At 45.2% G+C, this 16,488-nt stretch overlaps 1 protein-coding gene across 1 annotated transcript; it reads right to left on the bottom strand.

Moving 5' to 3' along the window:
* Window positions 1-979: 979 nt before the first annotated feature.
* PRR11 (proline rich 11) lies at window positions 980-16,288 on the bottom strand. Its single transcript, XM_070945018.1, has 9 exons — window positions 16,167-16,288; window positions 15,355-15,496; window positions 13,619-13,741; window positions 10,509-10,733; window positions 8,760-8,864; window positions 6,188-6,300; window positions 6,018-6,077; window positions 3,819-3,915; window positions 980-1,048 (listed from the first exon to the last, which is right to left on the bottom strand). The coding sequence occupies exons 1-9, from the start codon at window positions 16,286-16,288 to the stop codon at window positions 980-982; spliced, it is 1,056 nt and encodes a 351-aa protein (XP_070801119.1).
* Between the last annotated feature and the right edge of the window lie 200 nt (window positions 16,289-16,488).

Below are 16,488 nucleotides of genomic sequence, written 5' to 3'. Positions count from 1 at the left end.
ACTGGTCCAAATGGCTTTGAGTGTTTTAAGGTTGCAGACCTCTGGGATAAACTAACACTCACTATTAAGGATAAAGAAGAAGCCGAATATTTTCTGATATGGGATGTATTTTATCAATGGCTAGACAGAAGTTAGAAAAGAGGAGACATCAAGAGGAAATGTTAATGTGGAGAGTTGTTAAAGATGATGATGTAAAGTAATATTGTTATTATATTATTATATTAATATTATTGTGATGAATACTATAACAAATACGTGGATTATGACTATTTAAAAATAACTGTACCCAGATCACACACTGTTCGATGGAAATTGAATGTTATATAAATAAAATAAATAAAACATGGAAAAAAAATCCCAATAACAGAAGAACAATCCTGAATTCAAGGTACTCCTCAATTGGTCCTTCGTGCCGAAATGCCACATATTTATTTCTCTTCCCTCCCTCTTCATACGGAGGGGACCACAAAAGCTTTCCTCTCGTGTAGAAAACGTATACAAAATTTCTGTGTGTGCACAGCTTAGTGACCAATATAACAACCCAAGAATAAATAGAATTCTTCCAAGCTCTGGGAAAAACAGTGCTATTTCTTCAGATCGACGTATGCCATTCCCCCCAAAAAACACCTTCTTTTTAAAAATATATATTGAGAAGGAATGTGTAAACTTTGTGAAAGAGCGGCTCAAAGCTAGATGAAATTGCAAAGCTTTTAAAGTCAAAGCAGCTTCATTAAAGGAGGTTTTGAATGCCCAGTGGGATGAGAAGGTAACGTCTGGATATGTTTTAAAAGAGTTTTTCAGCAAGGCGTTGCTACAGAATATTTTTTTTTTAAAAAGAGCAGGCGCGAACGAAAAGAAGCATATTCCAGCATGCGAAAAGCTTAGCCAAGGAAATCCTGTGATTCTCCGTCCATATTGGGCCCCAAGCAGCGATGTATCCATCGTTAGAGATTTGTGGAGACCACCAGGAGATTTTTTTCTAGCTCTGTTCTTCAAAGCTGTTTCTTGTAGGGAAGCAGGAAGGAGATGGACTCTTCGGGTGAGCCAGCTGTAAAAATAAAATGAATAAAGAAAGAAAATTATTGCATGTTCGAATCTCCCCAGGCTCAAGGTTGACTCAGCCTTCCATCCTTTCTAAGGTAGGTAAATTGAGGACCCAGTTTGTGGGGGCAATAAGCTGACTTTGTATAAATATACAAAAATACGAAGGCTATTGCTTAACGCATTGTAAGCCGCCCTGAGTCTCCGGAGAAGGGCGGCATATAAATCTAATTAAAAAAAAAAACAGCTTTCAATTTCTTTCTTTCTTTGTATCCCGCGTTGTGATTTTTACAAATAACTCAAGGTGGCGAACAGATCCAACACACTTGCCTCCTATTTTCCCCACAACAACCCTGTGAGGTGGGTTGGGCTGAGGGAGAGAGAGTGGCCAAAAGTTACCTTGCTGGCTTTCATTGCTAAGGCGGGACTAGAACTCGCAGGCTCCTGGTGATTGGCCCAAAGTCACCCAGCCGGCTTTCATGCCGAACAAGGAACTAGAACTCCCAGGCTCCTGGTAATTGGCCCAAAGTCACCCAGCCGGCTTTCATCCTAACAAGGAACTAGAACTCCCAGACTCCTGGTGATTGGCCCAAAGTCACCCAGCCGGCTTTCATGCCTAACAAGGAACTAGAACTCCGAGGCTCCTGGTGATTGGCCCAAAGTCACCCAGCCGGCTTTCATGCCTAACAAGGAACTAGAACTCCGAGGCTCCTGGTGATTGGCCCAAAGTCACCCAGCCGTCTTTCATGCCTAACAAGGAACTAGAACTCCCAGGCTCCTGATGATTGGCCCAGTCACCCAGCCAGCTTTCATGCCTAAAAAGGAACTGGAACTTGCAGGCTCCTGGTGATTGGCCCAAAGTCAAGCAGCTGGCTCTCATGGCCAAGGTGGGACTAGAACTCCCCATCTCCCACTTTCTAGCTGGGTGCCTTAACCACTAAACTAAACTGGCTTTCTGTGTCCAACTGTATTCCTTCTGAATAGAAATCTTGGCTGTTTAACAATACAAGCTCCTGTAAGTTTCAGGAAATGTGCTTGTCTTATTAAGATCAACATATCAAGAAGGTACAGACAGTCCTCACTTAGTGACCACATTTGAGACCAGCAATTTGGCCAAGTGAAAAAAAAAAAATCACATGATTTCGACTTTTGATTTTACTATTGCCTTGTCCAGTATGTTTGCTTGTTACCAACTGGTTGCAAAATACCTGCCTGTTTAAGTCGTCGGGGATCACTAAGCAGGGTCCTGGGATCATGTGATCGTATTTGCCACCTTCTGTCAACCCTGAAGCTGACCTGACGGAGGCCATTTTGAGGCCTCAGTGTTGCCACACTGGAGCTGAGGGATAGGGAGGTGGGGAATAGAGAGAGCTATGGTTTTGTAGCCAAAACAAAAAAACTTTCTCCTGGGAACCAAGGACATTCCTATAGGTGGTTGGAGAGAGGAGGAGTCAAGTCACCAGGCAACCGGATGGCGCCGTGATTGGACCATGTGACTGATAGTTTGGGGAAGGGAGAACATGTTTACTTTCAATTACCGTATTTTTCAGAGTATAAGACGCACCTTTTTCCCCCCTAAAAGAGGGTAAAAATTTGGCTGCATTTTATACACCGAATGTAACACCGCCCAGCCTCTGAAATGGAGGTTTCAGAGGCTGAAAATAAATCCTCTCAATCAGAAGTTTCAGAGGCTGTTGTGGCCCGCCTGCAGCCTGCACGGAGTGTGGCTGATCCTGACGACGAGGAGGCTGGTGTGGGGTTGCGCCAGCAGCCAGCGCTCACGTCGGACAGCGAGGAGGCTGAAGAGGATGTGGTGCCAGAGGCAGAGACTCAGCCAGGGCCTTCAGAACCTCCAGAGGCTCCTTCAAGTGGAGAGAGTGAAGTGGAGGAGCCTCTCCTCAATGCTCGAGCACGCAGGGCTGCCAAAAGGCAGGAGTGGCTACTCAGGAGGAGGAGGTCTCCTCGAGAGTAAGGTTTGAGGATAATTGGCCACTCCCTTAGCCTATTTAAGTTGCACGCAGTTAGTAATTTCTTGCTGGAAACAACGTGTAATTATTAAAGAGCATTTTTGAAGAGTGAGTGTCTTATCTTATCTTGTCTCCTGGGCTGGTTGCCAACCTTTGCCGGACTTTGTTTATTCTTGGTACGTTATAACTTTGATAAGGACCGTTGGTGTGTGTCAATATCTTTGGGAATCCGGAGCTGGGGCAGAACTGAGGCCGAAAAAAGCCTCTTAAAGGGAAATTTCAGAGGCTGAAAAAAGCCTCTTAAAGGGAAATTTCAGAGGCTGGAAAAAAAAGCAAGGCGCAGAGCTCACAACCAAGGAACCTGTTGCTAAAATTCACCCCTGGAAACAGCTGATTGAGGGTATTCCGGGAGGCCGATCCACCCGCCAATCAGCTTTTTTCTTATTTTCCTCCCCAAAAACTAAGGTGTGTCTTATACTCGGGTGCGTCTGATAGTCCGAAAAATACAGTAGGTGAAAACATTCAGAGTCGGTTTTCACCAGCCTGTGCCAATCCAATCAACCTGTCCTTTGAGGAATTCACCTGCCTTGGGAGTTCTGTTTGCTATGGGTGTCTTTCGTTCACTGAATAACCATCTTACTAACTGAAAAACTGCAGTGATTAACTTAACAACTGTGGAATGGGGCAAAGGAAGCTTTGGGCACAATGGAGGACTTCCGATAAAGACATTTTTCTAATCTCCACTGTTCCAATTTTCCCTGGAAATCGACATAAGCAGGGAGAGCAGTACGCGTTTCGAGGTGGCCTTGCCTGGAATTTGCGCCGGAGAGCCTGGGTCATAAGTGGAGTCAATCCCGTGCCAGTCTCAATGTTTTCTTTGTTATTCATTGGGGTTCCCCCTGGACTCCTGGTTAAAAAAAGAAAAGAAAAATAATATTGCCACATTACGGGTAGTCCTCGACCTATGACAGCTCATTTACTGACGTTCGAAGTTACAACGGCACTGAAAAAAAAAATAGACTTATGACCGTTTTTCACACTTGCGACCGTTGCCGCATCCCCAACAGTCACGTGATCAAAATTCGGACGCTTGGCAAATGACTCGTACTTATGACGGTTACAGGGTCACGTCATCCTCTTTTGTGACCTTCTGACAAGCGAAGTCCATGAGGGAAGCCATATACACTAATTTAATGACTGAAGCAATCCACTTAACAACGGTGGCAAGGAAAGTCGGAAAACGGGGCCGAAACTGACTTGACAAATTTCTCACTTAGTAACATAAATTCTGGTTTCGATTGTGTGTCGTACGTCGAGCACTGAGTAACAGAGTTGGAAGGGATCTTGGAAGTCTTCTACTGCAATCTCCTGCTCAGGCAGAAGATCCTATACCACTTCAGATATAACTATTAATAAGAGTGATTCATTCTTAATAATTAATATTAATGTTATTAATAATTAATAGTTCTGTATTACTGCAGTACAGGAGGTCCTCGGCTTATGACCGTGAGAGTAGAATTTCTGATGTTAAGCAAAGCAGTGGCTAATTGCGTTAAATTTTATGACCTTTTTTTGGCCAGAGTGGTTAAGCAAACCCCTGCAGTTGTTAAGTGAATCATGCAGTCTTTAAGCGAATCTGGCTTCCCCCATTGACTTTGCTTTGCCAGAAACCAGCTGAGAAGGTGATTAATGGCAACCGCATGATCCTGGGATGTTGTGAATGTCTTACATACATGCTGGTTCCCACATGCCTAAATTTTGATTTAGACATTTTTAGTATTTTTGCAAAAAACAGTTGTACAATCGGGTGCAGTCACACGATGACTCGCACAACGACCGCATTGCTTAACAACCGAAACTCCAGACTCAATTGCGATCATGGTGGAGGGCTATCTAGACAGGTAGTCCTCGACTTACAGCAGTTCATTTAGTGACCGATCAAAGTTACAACGGCACCGAAAAAAGTGACTTGCAACCGTTTTTTCACAGTTACGACATTTGCAGCATCCCCAGAATCATGTGACCAAAATTCAGACACTTGGCAACCGGTTCGTACTTACAACTGTTGCAGTGTCTCAATGTCATGTGATCCCCTTTTGGGACCTTTTGACCTTCAACGGGGGAAGCCAGATTCACTTAACAACCGAGTGACTCACTTATCGACTGCGGTGATTCAATTTACAACTGTGGCAATGTTGTGGCCCGTCAGCGGCCTGTGCAGCTAGTAACTGATTCGGACAGCGAGGAGGCTGGTGTGGTGCTGCGCCAGCAGCCTGTGCAGCTGGCACTTGAGTCGGACAATGAGGAGGCTGGAGAAGATGTGGTGCCAGAGGCAGGGATTCATCCAGGGCCTTCAAAACCTCCAGAAGCTTCCATGGGTGAAGAGGAAGAAGAGGAAGAGCCTCTTCTCGATGCACGGGTGCGCAGAGCTGCCAAAAGGCAGGAGTGGCTCCTCAGGAGGAGGTCTCCTCGAGAGTAAGGCTTGGGGCTAATTGGCCACTCCCTTAGCCTATTTAAGGAAGGACGACGACTGAAGCAATTTGCAGGGAACAACTTCGTTCACTCTCCTTCGCGTCCTGATCTTAGTTCTCTTATCAGGTTCCTGCAAATTGCTTCTGGGCTTTCTGCCAACCATAGTAAGATTAAGATTATTTATTCTTTGGATTCTTGTAGGCTGTTAAGAAAGTTAATTAACAGCCTTTGTTTGAAAAAGACTGATTTAATTTAGTAAACTAAAGTTTGTACAGACTTTGCGTGTGCTGCGTTCTTTGGGGCCCGTAGCTAGGGCAGAAGAGGCAAGAAATGTTGTAAAATGGGGCAAAACCCGCCCAACAAATACCTCACTTAGCAACAGAAAGGTTGGGCTCCATTGTGGTCGTAAGTCGAGGACCACCTGTCTTTGGGGGAAGACGGGGGTCATTTCCCACTGGATGTCACTATGCCAACTGGGTGCCCCTCCCATCCCCAAACTTTATTGGTAGAGGGGGAGAAAAAACCTTATTGATTTACCTTTTAATAGCAACTTTTTTCAAGTGTTTCCGGAAATCTAAACCATCTCTGTTGGGGGTACTAAAGGAAGAACCAAAAAGGACAAATAATAAGATTAGAAAATCGCTCAGTGGCCCAAATTAAAACATCAAGTCGTCTCCCAAAATTTCACACGAGGGCAAATGTCTTACTTGAGAAAATTTGTAAAGCGAGGAAGTGGCTGGGGGGCGTTGGGCTGGAGACGGATGCTGTGAAGATCCCGGAGAGTTATCAACGCCTTGCATCCCTTGGATGGGGAGGTTTCCTGAAACAGGAAGGGGACATAAAATGGTACCCTTGTTCTCAGAGTAATAGAATAACATAATCACAGAAATGGAAGGTGTCAGATTATTCATGAACTGGCAGAGGCATGGTAACAAGGTCAGCCAATGAATAGGCATAGCAACTAAGTCAGCCAATGGGAGCTGAGACAGTCTGGAGCCAGGGCATGTCTTAGTCTGCAGCTTCTGAGTCTGTGCTGAGAATTGAAACTAAACAGTCTGTGTCTGAACTAGCCTGCTCTGCTGAAATGAAACTAACTGTTCTCTCCTGCCTTGTGTTTTGCGTGTAAGAAGAATCTATACTGGTATTGTACTTTTATCGTCATGTATTATTATGTATATAAAGAAGTTAATGAATCCTGCTGCATCAGCCTGCCTGTGTGTGCTTTCTGGATTTAATTTCTGCAACAAATTCTAATAGAAGGGACCCTGGAGGTTTTCTAGTCCAGCCTAGACCCTAAACCAGGGGTGTCAAACACCATTTCATTGAGGGCCGCATCACGGCTGTGATTGACTTTGGGGGAGGGTGCCTGGGTGGGCGTGGCTGACTGGGTGGGTGTGGCCAACTGGGTGGGTGTGGCCAGCTTGACACCATTCCCCAAACTGTGGCATGTTTCCTCTTCACATTGGGTAGACAGTGCCGATGCCACGCTAGCCCGATGTTTCCTCTTTGCATTAGGAAGACGGGGCCAAGGTGACGTGGGCCGGCCCCTTACATTTTCCAGGCCAGCCCCATGGGCCAGATCCGACCACGTCAGCTTTGTGTTTAACACCCCTGTCCTATACCATTTCAGACATGTCTTTCAAAGAGGCTCCAGCAAGTTGAGACAGTATAAATTAGGGGTGTCAAACTGGATTTAGTTCAAGGGTCAGATCAGCATTGTAGTTCTCCTCCGGGGGCTGGCTTGGGTGTGTGTGTGTGTGGGCAGGACAGATGCCTCCTGCAGCATCTGCTGTCAGCACTTCAAGCTGCATTTACTCTAGTGCTGACATAAGAAGGAGAAGCGGAGGTGTCTGGAAAGGGACGTTTGACTTTTCACCCACTTATTTTCCCTGGAGATAATATCCCCTAGGAGATGGGATGGGAGGGGGGAAATTCCTTTGAGCTGGAGCAGATTAGGGGTAGAGTGACTTGGAAGATGGCCAATGAGTGCAGGGGAGTGGGGAACAGAAAGGGAGGGTTTTGGGTCTGGAAGTTAGTGTTGGCTGCGATAGAGTCAAAGTTAGAATGTCGTGCTTAATAAATGGGAGTTTTTCTTCAAAGACTTTGTTTGAAATGCAATTTATTTGGGACGACCTCGAAACCTGACATCTGCAAGCCAAAACAGCCCCTCCTGCGCCTCATTTTCCCCCTCCTGCAGCACTCTGCTGGCTGTTCTCAGCCTGTTTTCGGCAGATAGAGTGCTGCAGGCCATGGAGGGTGAAAATGAGGCATGGGGGGTGGGGGCGCATGCAGCTCATTTTAATTTCCAGAAGCACTGTGGGCCGGTCCTTTGATATTTCCAGGCTGACCCTGAAGGCTGGATTTAATCACCCTGCGGGCCAGATTCGGCCCATGAGCCTTGAGTTTGACACCCCTGGTATAAGTAATCTTCAACTAACAACCAAAATGAAGATTAGAGGAATCATCGCAGTTGTTAACTGACCCGTGCAGTCTTTTAAGTGAATCTGGCTTTAACTACTGACTTTGCTTACCAGAGGATCGTAAATACAGGTAGTCCTCAACTTACAACAGTTCGTTTAGTGACTGTTCAAAGTTACAACGGCACTGAAAATAGGGACATTTTTCACACTTACGGCCTTTATTTTATTTATTTATTTTATTTTATTTTGATTTCTATGCCATCCTTCTCCAGAGACTCAGGACGGCTTACAAGGTGTTAAGCAATAGCCTTCAAAGTTTTGTACATATTTATACAAAATCAGCTTATTGCCCCCACAAACTGGGTCCTCATTTTACCTACCTTAGAAAGGATGGAAGGCTGAGTCAACCTTGAGCCTGGTGAGATTTGAACTCGCAGTAATTGCAGGCAGCTGGAAGCTAAATACTACCTTTAACAGTAACATTAGTCTGCTGCGCCACTCAGGCTCTTCTTTGTATGGCCCTATGATCATAGGATCAAAATTCAGAGGCTCGGCAACTGACTCATACTTACGACCGTTGGCTGTGTCCCAAGGGGAAGGGATCCCCTTTTGCAGCCTTTCGTCAAGCAAAATCAACGAGGAAGCCAGATTCACTTAACAACCGCGTTGCTTACTCACCAGCCGCGGCGATTCACTTAATAACAGAGGCAAGAAAATCGTAGAATGGGGCAAAAAAGTCACTTAAGAAATGTCTCACTTAGCCACAGACATTTGGGGCTGAACTGTGGCCGTAAGCCGAGGACTACCTGTTATGTAGAAAGCAGCTTATCCGTGCTCGAACATCTCATTTCAACATTACCTTGTCCATGGCTGCTTCACTCTTGGTTTTCTTCAATTTCACATTTAGAAGATCCTGAGCTGTTATTTGTAGGGGAACGTCTTTTTTTAACGGGACAGCCTGAATCTGAGGAGAATAAATTTATTTATTTATTTATTAGATTTTTATACCGCCCCCCCTCTCCCGAAGGACTCGGGGTGGTGAACAGCCAAAATTAAAAAACATACAATATAAACATTAAAATACGTTTAAAACAGAATTAAATCCAAAATGGCTCCCCAATTTAAAACGCCTTACCCATGACCCTATAAATAAGACGAATTTAAAATTTAAAATTTCCACATTTAAAAAGGGGGAAGATTTAGGCCAGGCCAGCTTGATGAAATAAAAAAATCTTGAGTGTGCGCAGATCCGGGATCCTCCGTATCTCCGGGGGGAGCTGGTTCCAGATCGTAGGTGCCCCCACAGAGAAAGCTCTCCCCCTAGGAGCCGACAGCCGACATTGTTTGGCCGACGGCACCCGGAGGAGCCCCTCTCTATGGGAGCGTACTGGCCAGTGGGAGGCTATTGGTGGTAGCAGGCGGTCCCGTAAATGGAAAAGAAAGGTCAGAATCCATGACTCACTCAACCGTGAAAATAAAACATTTTGTAATGGAGCTTCTCGGAGCTATTTGATTGGCTGCATTGAGCAAAGGGTTGGATTTATGGGGTTTTGAGTGCTTCTTCCGGTCCTCGTCGCCATTTCTGACACAATTTTGATATTTGAAACCAGGTTTCTATAGATCCCAGATTGGCTGGGACCTCAGGGGGGCTGGGTAAGCAATATCCAGAGGGACCCACTTTCTCCTAACAGGCCTCGTAAGGACTTCCATGTTCTGACCCAGCTCCCCAAACACGCCAAACCCTCTGAAGTGAACTCAAAGATTCCTTTAATTCGCGGCACATCTCGGCCGAGATGGACAGATTGACGCTGGAACTCCAGGACAAGGAAGAAAGTGACCATTATCGTGTGTGGCACCAATGGAACCAATGGCTGGAAAGGAAAAAAATCATAACCATAGACGATAACAACTAGGGCGAAAGATTACAAGGAATAAGGAGAGGATGTAAATATATACTAAGTCTTAAGTAGTTGAATTAATTATATAAAACAACAACAACAACAAAGATTCCTTTAATTCGGAGCGCTGGTAGCCCTAGCAAATTTTTTTCCTCTCAACTCAGATTAATAAATCCGTCCGGCAAGGGAGATGAATAGTTGTCTGCCACATCTATTCATCTCTGCCCTCTGCCTTTTATCCCCAGAGCTAGGGTGGGGCTTCATTAGCAGCGGTGGCTCTTCCGTCCCAAGGACTGGCTCATAGATTTCCACTGCTCTCCTCTCCTCTGCCTTCTGTGCATCAGGCACTGGGCCCAGCTGTTCCTCCTCTTCCTCATCAGCCACCTCCAGACCTGGGGGCTGTTGACTCTCCACCTGAAGAATGACGGACGGCCCAGGCTCCGTCTCTGTCTCTCTGCCAGCTCCATTCCCTCTTTCCCCTTAGAGCTCCAAGGTTGCCTGGATTTTGCAGTAATCTTCCCCTGGAGTGGGGTGGGAATGGAGATTTTACAGTATCCTTCCCCTGTCACCCCCACCAAGCCACGCCCACCAAGCCACACCCACAGAACCGGTAATAAAAAAAATTGAAACCCACCCACTGCTCACAAGGTCTTTCATTTAGAAAAGAAATTCCAAAATTTCTCTCTGGTAGGTTTTAACTTCCATCTTACCTTTGGGTCACTCCGTCTTTTGAATATAAGCGGTGCTGGTGGAAGAGGCGGTGGCGGCAGTGGGGGAGGCGGTGGGGGAGGCGGCGGAGTGGGAATCTGTAGATTTTGCGAGGGCAAAGGTGTAGGTTGTGTGACGCCGAGTTGTGTATGTGCAGACGCTGATAATAGGTTTGGAGAGAGCTGGCAAGGCAGGGTCCCCGCAGAAGCTGCAGTGCCTCCATTCTGCTTGAGAAAGGGGGGAAAAAAAGATTTATTTAATTTACATTAATAATAATTAAATAAATTATTAATGTCAACTTGCAAAGCTTTCAAGTTGCCATGAGCAAGAGGGAGGGAGAACTGAAGTGAATTCCATACATTCTTTCTGACCGCAATCAGAAGGAGGGTGTTAGGTTTCACAGCCAGCCAAAGTGGTGAATTGGAGAATGTGATTTATGACATGGCCAGAGAGGAGGGGAGAGACAGGGTCATAGGGGAACGTAAATCTACGCAGGATCAGTCCTAACTGCATCCCAGTATTGCCGGAATGTTGCTCCTAATAAATGACTATATTTCCTTTGAAGTTTGGATCATGGCTCATGAATTAATTAGGGCATCTTTCGGAAACTTGACAATTAATTTAATTGTACAGGTGACTTACAATAGTTCATTTAGTGACTGTTCGAAGTTACGACGACACACTAAAAAAAGAAAAAGTGACGTTACGACCATTTTTCACCGGTACGACCTCTGCGGCATCCCCGTTAATCACGGGATCAAAATTCAGAGGCTTGGCAACCGACTCATATTTATGACGGTTGCTGTGTCGCAGGGTTATGTGGTCCCCCTTTGTGACCTTCTGACAAGCAAAGTCGACAGGGAAGCCAGATTCACTTAACAACCAGGTGACTTAACTGATCAACTGCAGTGATTCACTTAACAACGGTGGCAAGAAAGGCTGTAAAACGGAGGAAAACTCGCTTAACAAATGTTTCACTTTAACAACAGAAACTTGGGGCCTGGTTGTGGTCGTAAGTCAAGGACCAGCTGTATTACGATTAAAATTTCAAATATTTTAAAACATTAAAGCGGAAAGCAGTAAAGCATTAAAACGTCAAAGTCAAACGACATTTAGAAAAAGCAAGATATCAACATTGTTAACAACATAGCCAGGAAGCTGGACTCTGGCACATGATGCACTGGGGGCAGTCCTCAACTTATGACCGATCACTTAGTGACTGTCTCAAGTTATGACAGACTCCCCCCCCTCCCGAAAGCTACTTACAACCCATTCTAAAGTTATGACTTTGAGTAACAACCCCCCCCCTTTTTTTTGCTTTAATTTATATGCTGCCCTTCTCCGGAGACTCAGGGCAACTTACAATGCGTTAAGCAATATTTATTTATTTATTTATTTATTATATTTCTATACCGCCTTTCTCCCGTAGGACTCAAGGCGGTGTACAGTCAAGAAAAATATAGACACACAAACATCATAAAATTGCTAATTAAAATTATTACTTATAATAGCCTTCATACTTTTGTATATTTATACAAAGTCAGCTTATTGCTCCCACCATCTGGGTCCTCATTTCACCTATCTTTGAAAGGATGGAAGGCTGAGTCAACCTTAAGCCTGGTGAGATTTGAACTCGCAGTAATTGCAAGCAGCAGATGTTAATAACAGTGCTTTAGTCCACTGTAGTACAGGCTCTTACAATCATGTGACCACATTTTGGGCTCTTAGCAATTGACTCGCAGTTACGACCATTTGCAGTGCCCCGTGGGATGGCAACTTATCATTTCCCCCACCAGAAATCATCTTTTAGTTCTGGTTTCATGAATAAAATGCCCTACAGCGAACTATAAGTTTGCTTAACGATACATGAGCCGAGGTGGCGCAGTGGTTAGAGTGCAGTACAGCAGCTACTTCAGCTGACTGCTAGTTCAGCAGATCAGCGGATCAAATCTCACCGGCTCAAGGTTGACTCAGCCTGCCATCCTTCCGAGGTGGGTAAAATGAGGACCCAGATTGTTAGAGGGCAATATGATATTTAGTATACTGTCTTTGGTGTAAGCTGCCCAGAGTCCTCGGAGATTGGGCGGCATCGAAATATGACTAATATAATAAGAGCCTTGATAGTACAGTGGTCTACGCACCCTGTTATTAATACAGCTGCCTGCAATTTACTGCTGGTTCGAATCTCTCCAAGGCTCAAGGTTGACTCAGCCTTCCATCCTTTCTAAGGTAGGTGAAATGAGGACCCAGTTTGTGGGGGCAATAAGCTGACTTTGTGTAAATATACAAAAGTATGAAGGCTATTGCTTAACGCGTTGTAAGCCGCCCTGAGTCTCTGGAGAAGGGCGGCATATAAATCAAATAAAAATAAAAAATAAAAAAAAATATATAAATAAATAAATAAATACATCATGTCCTAAAGATGAGCAGTAACAGTAACAGAGTTGGAAGGGACCGTGGAGGTCAAAGCATGCTATTTCTAATGGCCTGATGTTCTTTGTCCGGTGATCCTTAACTCTTGATGGCTTCAGATTAGAACCTTGCAAATATAGGAAGCAAATTAATTCATCAACACAGCTGCCTGCAATTTACTGCTGGTTCGAATCTCTCCAAGGCTCAAGGTTGACTCAGCCTTCCATCCTTTCTAAGGTGGGTAAAATGAGGACCCAGTTTGTGGGGGCAATAAGATGACTTTGTATAAATATACAAAAGTATGAAGGCTATTGCTTAACGCATTGTAAACCGCCCTGAGTCTCCGGAGAAGGGCAGCATATAAATCAAATTAAAAAAAAAAAAAAAAAGGAAGCAGAAGTGGGGGGCCTGGACACGCCCCCCCCCCATCCCTGGGCCACAGAGGGTTTCCTTGTTTCTTTGGGAAAGGTCCCTTCCTCAACCAGTGCGACCACCGACCTCCAGCTGCCGTGGGGTCGCTTCAGCCCCTCCAGCTCGCCGCTGTTCCCCGCATGGTTCTCCTCGGCGGGGGCGCCCACAGCCTGTGGAGACGGAGCCCTGATGTGGCCGGGAAGGAAGAGGCACAGAGCTGCCCTCGCCCTCCATCCAACGCAATCTGATAGGGTTGGAGTAGCTACAATGGTAGTAAGGGGTAACTAACTTGAAGTATTGACTGCAGCTCAGCCACTTCCCTTTTCAGGTTTTCGACTTCCGCCCTGAGCTCCTTCAGCTCCTCCAGGTAGGTGTGCGAAGGAAATGCTGCGCTGACAAAGACGTGAAGAATCTGGGAAGAGAAAGGAATCACGTTTCCATAGGATTAGAGGAGACGTAAAGGAAATGGTGTAAATTCAAGCATTGTTTTCTTTTGGGTGTAGTGGATAAGATGCTGGCTTAGACACCGGGAGACGGTGAGTTCCAGTCCGGCCTTAGGCATGAAAGCCAGCTGGGTGACTCTGGGCCAATCACCAGGAGACGGTGAATTCTAGTCTGGCCTTAGGCATGAAAGCCATCTGGGTGACTTTGGGCCAATCACCAGGAGACGGTGAGTTCTAGTACCTCCTTAGGCATGAAAACCGACTGGGTGACTTTGGGCCAATCACGAGGAGATGGTGAGTTCTAGTACCTCCTTAGGCATGAAAGCCGACTGGGTGACTTTGGGCCAATCACCAGGAGATGGTGAGTTCTAGTACCGCCTTAGGCATGAAAACCGACTGGGTGACTTTGGGCCAATCACGAGAAGATGGTGAGTTCTAGTACCGCCTTAGGCATGAAAGCCGACTGGGTGACTTTGGGCCAATCATCAAAAGATGATTTCTAGTTCCGCCTTAGGCATGAAAGCCGACTGGGTCATTTTGGACCAATCCCCAGGAGACAGCGAGTTCTAGTCCTGCCTAAGGCATAAAAGCCAGCTAGGTGATTTTGGGCCAATTCCTCTCCCTCAGGCCAGCCCACCTCACAGGGATGTTGTTGTGATGAAAAAAAGAAGACAAATATTATGTACCGTATTACCGACAGAAGGGAATATTTTTAGCTCAGAGTATTATTATTATTATTATACCCCCACAGTATTATGCATGTTTGCAGCCTTGAGTTACCGATAAATTAATAAAGGCAGGATAACCACTAAATAAATAAATAAATAAATAAATAAATAAATTCAGGTTGCCTTTTAAGTCCCGCAAAAGAAACCTTCATTGGGCAAGAACCAAGTTTAAATTCCAAGGAAACCTGGCTGCCTTAAAATCCCTTATGAAATCTTCAGTCCGGGGAAAGTCCAAAAAAGCTGATGCTCGTTGACTGAAATCAAGCCTCCCCATTAATTTTGCTTGTCAGAAGGTCGTAAAAGGTCATCACATGACCCCGGGACACTGCAATCATCATAAATACATGCCAGTTGACAAGCGTCCAAATTTTGATTATGTGACCGCGGGGATGCTTGCAACAGTTATAAGAGTGAAAAACGGTCATATGTCACTTTTTCAGCATCAAGCGGTCACTAAAGGATTTCCCTACATGTAGGGCATAATTAAATCACGAGCCTCGAGCCAAGCTTCAAAAGAAATCCAGTTATTTATTAGGAGCTTCATGTCGGCATGTTCCAGGTGAAGCCAACTCTGACCCCACGTAATTTACGCCCCCAATCAGGACCCTGTTTTCCCCCCCGCCCCTCAGGGGGTGTCATCAATCACATTCGCCAACGGAGCAATTTCACGACCTGTAGAGATCATTCCCCTCCGGCCGCTGTGGGTAACCCTGGGAGACAGCCTTGACAGAGATAAGTCTGGAATGTACTTCTGTTTTTTGGCTGCCGTGCTGCTTCGTCGGTTTCCCATCCCCCTTGCCTATGGTAACTCGAGAGCAGGGCAGGGATGATTTGCAAGTTGACAACGAACTTACTTGTGCAACGTATCTCTGGGACCACCAACACCAACTAACTGCGGCAGCCAGGATATGTTTGAGGGTTTCTGATATGTCTCTAAACGCTAAAAGCCAGGAAGAGAATCGCCGTCTTTGGCTACGGAGGATAACTGGAGACCTGCTGAAAACAACAGCCAAGTATAAATGAACATTTTCTTTGCAAAGTCAGGGGGGGAGGGGAGGAGAAGAGATGGTTTTGCTTAATGCCGCAACAATGAAGTTTGTAAAATGAAGGACTTATTTAATGACTGCATCGCTTAGAGATGGAAGTTTTGGTCCCGATTATTGTCTTACGTCAAGGACTCGAGGACTGCGGTTGCTCTTAAAGCAACCAAATATTAACCACAAGCTATAACCAAGAAATACAGCTAGTCCTCGACTTACAACCGTTCATTTAGTGACTGTTCAAAGTTACAACGGTACTGAGTGACTAATGACCATTTTTCAGTTACAACCTTTGAAGCATTCCCCGTGATCACGTGATCAAAATTCGGAGGCTTGGCAACAGGTTCGTATTTACAACCATTGCATTGTCCCAAGGTCATGCGATCACCTTTTGTGACTTCAACGGGGAAGCCAGATTCACTTACTAACCGAGCGCTTCACTTAATGACCGAGGCAAGAGAAGTCGCCAAGTAGGGCAAAACTCCCTTAACCAATGTCTCACTTAAAAACAGAAATTTTGGGCTCCATTGTGGTCGTAAGTCGAGGACTACCTGTTTAAGAAAAAAATATGTTGGGAATTGCAAAATGTTACTCGGAAGTGCTAAAGAGAATTAAGAAACGCTTACGTTGGAGGTGAAGCTTTTGAAGGAAGACTGGATGAAGATGTCAGTGTAATATGTTTTTTTTCCTTTGACGAGGATTTTGTTCTGGATCTCCGTTTTTGGCACCGTCGCTTAACTCTGGCCATTTTCTGAAATTCCAAGCTAAACTATAACCTCATTCGTGTCATTAGCCTGGATTGTTTGAGAAGGGCAACGCATATCAGGAAATCGCCTACAATGAAATCAGATACCTTTTTAGTTTTGCATGTACTGACAGCAGCAAGGATCGTATTTGCAAAATACTGGAAAAATGAGCATACTCCACCAGATGAGGATATAATTCGGA

The sequence above is a fragment of the Pituophis catenifer genome, unplaced genomic scaffold (assembly GCF_029215685.1).
Source record: "Pituophis catenifer annectens isolate HBS135680 unplaced genomic scaffold, rPitCat1.0.hap2 SCAF_1, whole genome shotgun sequence".
NCBI lineage: Eukaryota > Metazoa > Chordata > Lepidosauria > Squamata > Colubridae > Pituophis > Pituophis catenifer.
Note: the sequence above shows the minus strand (reverse complement) of the source record. Positions and strands in the feature narration are given on the sequence as shown.